This window comes from Telopea speciosissima, chromosome 2 (assembly GCF_018873765.1).
Source record: "Telopea speciosissima isolate NSW1024214 ecotype Mountain lineage chromosome 2, Tspe_v1, whole genome shotgun sequence".
Taxonomy (NCBI): Eukaryota; Viridiplantae; Streptophyta; class Magnoliopsida; order Proteales; family Proteaceae; genus Telopea; species Telopea speciosissima.
Genome location: NC_057917.1, coordinates 10,433,741 through 10,443,989, shown reverse-complemented (window position 1 = coordinate 10,443,989; position 10,249 = coordinate 10,433,741). Strand labels below are relative to the sequence as shown.

The 10,249-nt window shown below is 38.0% G+C and overlaps 1 protein-coding gene across 2 annotated transcripts in view; it reads left to right on the top strand.

Moving 5' to 3' along the window:
- The first annotated feature begins 436 nt into the window (after positions 1-436).
- The window catches only part of LOC122651617 (lipid phosphate phosphatase gamma-like), a 32,583-nt gene continuing 22,770 nt past the window's right edge, over positions 437-10,249 (top strand). Inside the window, exon 1 of one of the 2 annotated variants that reach the window (XM_043845077.1) lies at positions 437-1,263. In XM_043845077.1, coding sequence (XP_043701012.1) covers positions 577-1,248 — 672 coding nt within the window. In that variant the 5' untranslated portion in view covers positions 437-576 and the 3' untranslated portion in view covers positions 1,249-1,263. Of the gene's footprint in view, positions 1,269-10,249 lie in introns of both variants that reach the window. The other variant, XM_043845076.1, reaches the window with a different exon arrangement.

Below are 10,249 nucleotides of genomic sequence, written 5' to 3'. Positions count from 1 at the left end.
TTGGAATGCATAATCCAAAACTCATGAGTGTTTTTATAAATATTTAATATCTCAGGGAGATACGTGTAAAAACCTTTTTTTTAATGTACAGGTGGATACGCAAAACACCAGAATTGTCCGACAAAATCAACTATTCCCGCTTTTCAGCAGCGCTCGTTGTTACGACTCTAGAGTTCGGGTTCTGGACAAAACTGTATCTCTCTCTCTCTTGCTGAACCTATTTTAACTGCTAGTTCCTCATTCGGGAGCTTGTCAATTCTCAACGAGTTCATCTTCAAATTTTCGTAGCTTAAACCTCTGCTACTCCGCCGCCTGGACTACCTTCCATCATATCCTCAACTTCGAGATATTCCGCTGTAACTTTATGACCGACGGACTTACGCCTCATATTCGTTGACATTGTCCATTATAATCCAGGGTTCCGTAATAGTTCCTCTATCTCTCTGCGCGTGGCAGCGAATTTCTCACCTAAATCCAACCTTGTTTGCTAGAAGAAATCAACCCACTACGTCTCTGCGATTGCACAAAGAGACCCACAAGCCAATTGATTTCTCATATGTTCACAGCTCCAAAACCATGACAACACATCCACTCAAAGCCGTTACTCTTACTTACGTTCTCTACCGAAAGGGAGACCAACTGGGGCACTTCCTCGCATGGGTTTCTCTGATCCCCGTCTTCATCAGTATCAGTGGCTTCATTTCCCACTTTATGTTTCGTCGAGAGCTTCAGGGCATGTTCTTCGCCCTTGGCTTAATCATATCTCAGTTTCTGAATGAGCTCGTTAAGAAATCCGTGCAGCAGGCGCGGCCCGAGACATGTGACATGCTTGAGATGTGTGATTTTGGTTGGCCTTCGAGTCATTCTCAGTACATGTTCTTCTTTGCTGTGTACTTCACTTTTCTTACATATAGAAGAATTGGGCTTTCAACGGAGAGACAGAAGTTCATTGTGGCTTCTATTCCTTGGGTTACGGCCTTCCTTACCATGTATTCTAGGGTGTATCTGGGCTACCACACTGTTGCACAGGTCTTTGCCGGCGCTACCCTTGGTACTGTTCTTGGGGCGCTCTGGTACTGGGTTCTTAATTCTATACTTATCTTTTATTTCCCAGCAATTGAAGAGAGCACATTTGGCAGAATGTTCTATGTCAAGGACTCGTCCTACATACCAAATGTAATGAAATTTGAGTATGACAATGCTAGAGCTGCTCGCAAAAATTTAGCGGAAAAGCGTGTATCAGATTGAACAAGAAACAAATCTTCCAGGTTCGAGGATTTTCATTCTTTATTTTGAATAAAGTTTTAATGCTCAATTGGTTAGTAGCATCTTCTTTCTTCTAGTTGTGTTTAGTATGATCTAATAGTATCATATATCTAATTGGATTGGCTTCGTACCAAAAAAAAAAAATTGGATTGGCTTCAAAATGAGCACTGCAAAACTGCTGCAATGCAATCAACAGCATTTGAGTGATTTTATTTGACAGATGCAAATTCTGTCGAATTGGCTTGCTACTCGTGTAACAGAAAGGTTAATCTTGAATTTCCCAATGAAGTCAATATCTCATGAAGCTGATGCGTTTTGAGTTAATTGGAAATACAATGACTATACAGTTATGATCATTTATTACCATTGTTCATCAAAGAGAGAAAAATGAAATGGTAATCTCTTGCCATTCAAAAGATTCCCTTAATTTGTGGGTTGATTAAACATTGTATCTGGAGTTATTAAATTGAGTATAATTTAAGTTTTTATCAGCGAGAAGTTCTCATCTTTGTAGTTTTGCTATTTGAGATAGTCTGTAGGTTAGTGAGAGGTGATAGAAAACATTATTCATTATCTCCTTGATAACTTTTTATATGTGTAGGTCTGTTTATGGAATTCCTTGAATTTATTTTGATATTTTTGGATCTCTCTATCCATGTTACATGGACTATTCTGAATAGGTGCCGCACCCATGTCCAACACATGTGGACCAGGACTCTAATACTACACATACCTATATAAAATATGACTATGTCCTGCTATGAAGACATATAAGTAAGTTTAACCACCACTAAACTAAACATAACATGTGTAGACGTCGACGATGGAAGTAATTTAGTTATATGCACATAGACATGAATAAACTGATCACTTGTAGAAATAATTCTGTGACTATATATCATATGAAATTAACTTATGAAATATAAATATGAATTATCCTTTAAAAAAAAATGGTGTGACTCTCTGCTTGACTGACTAATGGGTGAGAACAAGTGGCATAGAGTACGAAACCATGATCTGGTCTATATTTGGGTCAATGTTGTAGGGGATGGAGTATGGCTGTGTCCTGATAAGTGTTCCCTAAATTTGATAATGAGAATCCACGGGCTGAGGTGTTCCATGTGGTGCTCCAAGTATCACACCTGACTAGATCAGTCCGTGGAATAGCTTTATTAATTGTTGGGCTATATTGTAAGTGGCTTATATTTTCAAATCCTCATGGGGAATTTTTTCTTTGTCCATTTTGTCTCTTCTTTTCATTTTTTTTTTAATAGCAGTCAAGTTATCATAATCTAATCAGAGGTCTGGTCTACGTTGACAATATTGTAGTTAAAGCAGGACCAGAATGGATGTGTAGATTAGTGGTTGTTATTGAGTTCTATGGAATTGAGTTTGAATAACTGCAGGGCTTTTGGGAACCTGCTTTGACAGCTAGGCGTTATTAGAACCTTCAGCCCTTCACATCTTTCTTGTGAAGTTTGATTTGGTTAGGATATTATTTGATAGAGCATCTAAACCACCCACACCCCCCCCCTTCTTAAAAAAAACCTTTATGTCAAAAATTTAATGCCTTATTTTTCCTTTATATTCAGTAGCCATGCTTCTTAATTACTGAAGTTATTCTTGGCAATTGTAATTGCTAGATGGTTTATATTGTTTCAAGTTAGGGATTACTTTCCCAGGCTTATAATTTGTAGGGTCTGTAGGTTTTAGCCCTTTGTATCACCAGAGACAAAAGGAATTGATGCAGTCAACCAACTTAGATCCCAGATTTGGAATCAAGATCTGATCGTCTTCTCCACAGATTCAGATCTGAAATAATAGGCAAATACAACGGGGCTGAAAAGGCTTGCTGGTTTTTTGATTTCAGAAACCTGCAATGAGAAATAAAGAGAGAATAAAAGAAGAAGAAAGAGAAGAGATAGGGGGCTGTTCTGGGACTGTGAAGTGTGAACAGTCACCACAAATAGTAATGTGAACATTAACTTCAGAAAAAAGGAGGAGAAAGAGGAGAGGAGTTCTCAGTTCTCACAACTCTGCTTCTGTAACTATTGATTGGGGAGGGTGTTACATGTATTTAAAGAACAAAAATAGATAATAATTAAACAAAAGAATCCTTCTAATATCTAATTTCTTTAAATAAAAAAACTAACTTAGAAACTAATTTTAGGACTCTTATATTGCTAAACCACTAAAACTCCCAAAACAAAAACTAAATTTAATAGGACTCTTCTACACTTTTTTATTACAGCTAAGGAATAAGCCTCACTAGATCCCTAAATGACTACCATTAGATAACTGTTGTTGTAACCAAGGCTAGTGAAAGAGAAGTTGTAGCCTTACTTTTTTGCCCTTTTAATATAACGCAATTTTTTTGTTCAACAAGGGTATATCCTATCATTTCACATGGACAATGACAGCTCTTGAAAATGAAATAATGATAAGTCACTTATAAATTGGAAATACTTTTTTACCCTTGACTTAAATAACTTTTGGGAATAAGACAAGGGACAATTAAAAGAAGGTTACAATTTCTCACTTCACCACCTTGGTGACAACAAGATGCACCATTAGATAAATACTAAATAATCTCTAATGGGTCCCATGACTAATAAAATATTTATTTTCATGTACCCCTTTAGACCCTCACTTTTAAGCCTTATAATTCAGTCCATTACAAATAAAACCCAAGGAATGAAAAGCCCATACTCCATATATATTAAAATAGAATCTATTTTAGACCAGTTCGTCATTATTCCCCCTTGATTAAAAAAACCTCATCTCTGAGTTTTGTAGAAGGGTAAAAATAAGAACAATTTGATGGTGCTTGCAGTTCCTTGTCTTCTATTCGAACAATATTCAAAATATGAAGCTTTGACCGCATGTCCTTGAAGCGTGTGAGGAAGAATGAACTCATGATATGGAACAACTTTCGTTGCCATGGGATCTTTCACAAGCTCATTTCTAATTGAAGGGACTGAATTTTCTCGGTAGGCTTAGTAGAAACAACAAGTTTTTCATCTTGTTTTGTCTCTTTCAACTCCTTTTGTGGTTGCTCTGTTGGTGTTGTTTCAATCGGCTTTAAAGAGCTATCACATTGCGACCTTTTCTAGACAATAGTTTGTTATTTGTGAGTGCCCTTTACAATCAAGGACAACCTTCTGTTATTCCATCCATAATTGACTAACTATGATGACATGTTTGGAAGAAGGAAATACATGACATCTACCGCCATCAAAGTAGGAAGAAACTGAAAATTCTATGGAAACCACTAGATTAAATGATAATCTAATCTTCTTAGACAACATCTCCATCACAGACTGTGAGATGAGATTCTAATTCCGCCCTTTACCTCTGAATAGGGAAGAAGTCTTTCCATTGGAAAAGCAAACTCTAGTCTTGAAAATAAAGGTATCCATGGTCAGGTTAGGATCTGATACCAAGTTCATGCAGCCAGCCAACCTAGATTATTAGGAATCAAAGATCAGATTGGCTTCTCCACAGACCCAAATCTGAACTATTTTTCTGATAAAACAGGGTTAAAAGGCTTTGCTGGTTTGTTGATTTCAGCAGCCTGCAATGGGAAAAGAAAGAGAGAATAAGAGAAAAGATAGTGCCTGTTCTGGGACTGTGAACAGTACCAATGAATAGTATTCAGGAACAGTAACTTTATGATAAAAAGGGGGAAAGGAAAGAGTGGAATAGGAGAGGAGTTCTCATAATTCTCAATTTTTACTCAAAATTATCTTTTTCATTAATTATTGACCAGGGAGCATGGTTTTAGGGATCGGTTGCGGATCAGAGGAATCGCCTGATCCGTCTTAGTATCGGTGGTCCCCGATCCCGATCCAATACTGAGACGGATCAGGCGATTCCTCTGATCCACAACTGATCCCTAAAACCATGCTCCCTCGTCAACAGTTAATGAGGAAGGACTTCCATGGTCTAGTTCTTGTTCCAAGTATGACCTCGGATAGACACTATTGGAGGGCAAGGTTCCATGTTGCAGACCCCATTTAGCTGAGATTCTCTTGACTTTCTGGGATTTCCCTCTTTCCTCTTTCTTTCATTTTTCTTTTTATTTCCCATTTTTCATTTCTTATCTCTTTTCCTATCTCTTCATTCCCCTTTTTGTTTAGACCTCAGTTTTCCCTACCTTGTTTTGTTTGGATCCATGGAGCCGACCCCATTAAGTTGGGACAAGGCTAATTTTGTTGTTGTTGTAGAGTTTTAGTCATGTGAAATCCAATACAACACTTAGTGAGATGCTATGGTAGGATTGGTGGGATTCCAATCCAGTTCCAGGTGAGGATTTCGATCTGTTTGGGTATTCTCCCAGGGATATCTCCTTTATACCCATGCTAAGGAGTCCCTATCTCACACCCCTAATGGCAGGTTGAGGCTGAGTGATCATAGGTGTAGTTTAGTTCTGAGTTGAGCTTGCTTATAGAATGTTTTGAGTTTGAGCGAGCTAATGCCCTGATTTCGGAGTTTTGCTTAACCAAAGAGAAGTTCAGGGATTACTGCAGTCAATCAGAATGGGAAGGGATATAAGACCCTCTTTCTACCAGGCCAATAGGTGCGGTTTGATACCTACAATGCCCTCCACAATAAGTCCTTGCTTCTTCCCTTTCATCCAGCTCGAGCGGTCGAAGACACTGATGCTTGACAGCACCTCACAAACATCACCAACATGTGACGTTTCCAATGCTGAATTTTAGGGGCTTTGGAGCACCACAAACTATGCTTGGTTCATAACCAGTTACTTTTCTATGCTTCTTCAATCTATCAATCATCAAATCCGGTCAGTAATTTTGGGTTTCTATTATGTTTTTGTGCATTCCGAACTCGCTGAATTTCAATTTCTCTATGGTTTACGCCTGAGATTTCAAATCAAATTTCAGATTTGACAATCATATTAATGTAAGACTAGAACCTGAATAGGTCTAATCCAAGGCAGGATCAACCCTTCAATAAACAAGCAATCATATGAGGAAACCAAAAGAACAATGGGAACTCAAATGATAAAAAATTATAATGTGAACTCAAAAGATAACCAAGAGACACATTGGTTGGAGGAGAATGATGAGATCTCAAAAGATAACCAAAAGAAATAATCCCACCAAGTAATAACCTGTTGAACAGCAACGATCTTGATGTGGTAATCTTCAAGAAATCGATGTGACAATCAATTGAAAGAAATCACAGCAGCTTGTAGCACTCTTGAACTTGATTTGAGCAAAATTAAGGTTTGGATTCAGGAACCGATGAAAGGGGATGGGGGGAAGGGAATGACTATCTCAGCCTTGGCATCTCACCCAGCCTATTTCAGGATTTTCATAATGGCTAAAGCCAATATTTCATTAATCAAATTCGTGTCTAATCCTTGGTTATGCTGAGTATAGGTCAGCATACCCATCTTTGCCATGCTTTGGACCTTGTCGAATCCTTGGCTATGTATGGGGGGCACAGGTTAGGGGTGTCAAAATGGAGACCGAGCCAAAAAGACCAACCAGATGGAAACGAAATACGAACTGAATCAGGCCGAACTCCTTAGGTGTTTGGTCTCAGTTTTTGTTTTTAAAAAATTTTCATTTTAGTTTCGGTCTGAATTAATTGGACCAGTAAGGCCAACCGGAACTGAACAAACGAACCAAAACTGTAAAAAAACTGATAAACCGCTTTTCTTTTAATAATAGATTTTCCTTTTTATATATGAAAAACAAGGACTGAACCATTAATAGACCGACAAGGGACTGAAATCGACTGAACAGATAGCTATCGGTTTTGGTTTGGTTTGCATTTTTTAGACCGACCAATTATCTGTCCGCTTTTGCTACGACCCGATAGATGCTAAAAACCGAAAAAAGAAACCGGACTAAACCTACTGTTTGACACCCTTAGCACAAGTGATTCCAAACCCCAACCACAATGCTGTGGCAGTTAGCCTGGTGTCTTATATTCTTGACAGTGAGATAGATAAATGCTAAAACTTTCTTCCTTGCCAGAAAATGAAGGTATATTACCAATGGACTTTCCTCGTTCCTTTTTATAATGACTTTCTTTCTTTTCTTGTATTCATATTTGTTTGTATTGCAAATGATAGACATTGGAATTAATACATCCAATTCCAGACCGGGCACCAATGCAGGGGCTTGAAGCTTGAACCCAAGACTATTATGCTGTGGGTTAAAAAATTGGACTTAGACCCTGCAAACCATGGTTTCTGTTTGGTAATGGGATTATTGGTTACTCTTTGACACCTCATTGGCTGGATTAGTAGGACTGTATGCCCACATTGGAATTAATACATCCAATTCCAGACCGGGCACCAATGCAGGGGCTTGAAGCTTGAACCCAAGACTATTATGCTGTGGGTTAAAAAATTGGACTTAGACCCTGCAAACCATGGTTTCTGTTTGGTAATGGGATTATTGGTTACTCTTTGACACCTCATTGCCTGGATTAGTAGGACTGTATGCCCACAACCTGCCCCTGGGTAAGGGGGTACTCCCAGGCTCCAGCCACTGCCAATTTTATTCTTTTTACTGTAATCCCTTGGTCTATAAAAGAGGATGGTGTTTCTTTTGTTGGGTATTCCATTCAAGGCTAGGATTGTATTCTAGTGTAAGTGTTCGAGAGTCCATAAGAGTCCGTAGTTTAGGTCTTCTCCACCTTTCTTTTGTCTTCTCCATTAGTCTTTTATTGTCTCCCACCATCTTCATGACTTCTATTATTCCCTTAGTGCATCACTAACATATTGCTCCACCTTCTTCTCTTTTCTCTTGTCTATATAAACTCTCCATGTACAGGAGTTCTCATAGAAGTCTTATGTAAGTTCTCTTTGTTTGTGTTATGTAAGATCCTGCTCATATAGTAATGCAAGTTTCTTTTTATGTTAATCTTGTCTCTTTTCTTTTGTATGTGAGTTTCTTACTTTCTTTTCTCTCTACTATTTCTTTCTCTGTTTAAGATCCTTGTTTCTGTAAATGGTATAGACATTCACAAACAAACCCTTTGTGGAAGCTTCAGTTTTTTTGCCATTCACATTTGTTGGAGGTTGATTACACATCTCAGTTGTTGCCTGTAAGATTCTTCATGAATGAACGAATAGGACAACCCACAACTGGAATTGGGGGGGGGGGATTTTTTTTTCTCTCCCCGGTTGGCAACTCAATAGAAAATAACAGGCAAATCTGTCACAAGATGAACTTAAAATCCCCAAGAGCAAATATGTTAGTGTAATGCACTGAAACAAAACCACCAGTTCCAATTGAGATTAAAAAGACAATGTTTTGGGATTCCTTACATACTGATACAGAAGATAAGCATGAGTAAACTTAATGTGTATTGGTCTGGCCTCTCCCCAATGAGAGTAGGGAAGATAAGTGGTGGGATTAGATGGGGTATTTTTTTCGTGTAAGGGTAAGGATATAAAAGAGCAAAATTGAAATTAAAATAAGGGAAAGAGAACGCTGGGCACAGGGGCAGCGCACTGCATGCGCCCAAGTACCGTTCTTTCTCCCTTCAAATAAATTTGATTAAGCTGACCAATGTTATCTTGGTTTAAAATATCCCAAACCTAATATGTGAAATGTTAGGTATCTTAGGTTTGCCAAGAAACACACTGAGAATATCAACCGTTACCATTTTCGAATGATGATAACCTTTGAAATGCATTTTACTAATTTACCCTTTACATTAAAACATAAAAAACCCAGCCCAACACTCCTTTCTTACTGTTGGACTTCGAATCTGTGAATTAGAGCATCCAATGCTCCTTTCTTCCATCCTTGTGACTTGCACACCTGAGAACCTGCAAGTGTCCAACCACCTAAAATGTAAGTGAATTTGTTATCTCATTCTTCTCTATTCTCTTCTCTCTACTCCTCCCTTGTAAGGAATAAGCACAACTATTTTTGGCTCTGTACGGCGTACACAAAGAACCATTATGATGGGAAATGGTGAACAATCATTGCTGTTGTTCTATTGAAACTCGAGTTAATGGAGAAATAAGCCTGTCTTAGTTTCTCCCCTGCTACCTGAGCACTCACACAACACACACTCCCTCCCCTTGCTGTACCCGAGAGCACACACACTCCGTTCCCCTGCTACTTGAACACACACGCAACGCATAGTCCTCCCCTTGCTGTACCCGAGAGCGCACACACAACATACACTCCCCTTCTTGCAGGTTTGAGGGAGAAGAGAAATTTTGGGGATTTAATCCAAAGCTATCTACCTAATTTTTCTTTTGTATTTTGCAGAGAACAATGACATCATCAACAAGTGTTAGCAATAGTAATTCAAGGTCATATGTTAAATTTGATAACATGATTTGCCAGTATGGACATAGAGCTACACTGAGGATTTCAGGATCCGAGCTTAAACCAAACAATCTCTACTATAACTATGATTCCCAAAATGGCTGTGATTTCTTCGCTTGATGTTACCCAAAGGATGATACAAGGAGGTTACGTCTATCTACAAATCCACCAAGAAACAATACTATGACTGGTGGAGGTGAAACTAGTAATGGAATGCAACAACTGAAGGAAGAGATTCAAAATGTGAAGAACATTGTGAAGCAAAATGATAAGATGTCTGCAAAAATTTTGATTGTGGGTCAAATTGTATTAGTTTTCTATGTTGTGAACTTTGTATTGATGATTTTGAAATATTGATGTAACTTTGAAACTTTGTACGTTTTTTGTATTAGTAATGAAAATGGCCTTTGCAATTACAAAAAAGACTTTGGTTCATATTTGTCATTCTAAACTTTTTCAACAATATAAATATGAATGATTAATATTTGAAAGTAATGAAAGTTCTAAAATTTACATTTACATATGGACAACATACCATCTGTTTTAAATCACATATGGACAACATGCCATTTGTTCCAATATACGTTACCTATTAAAAAAGACGTGTTTCCCATCATAGTGGACCTCTTGTTCAAAAAACAAGTTGTTCACATCCG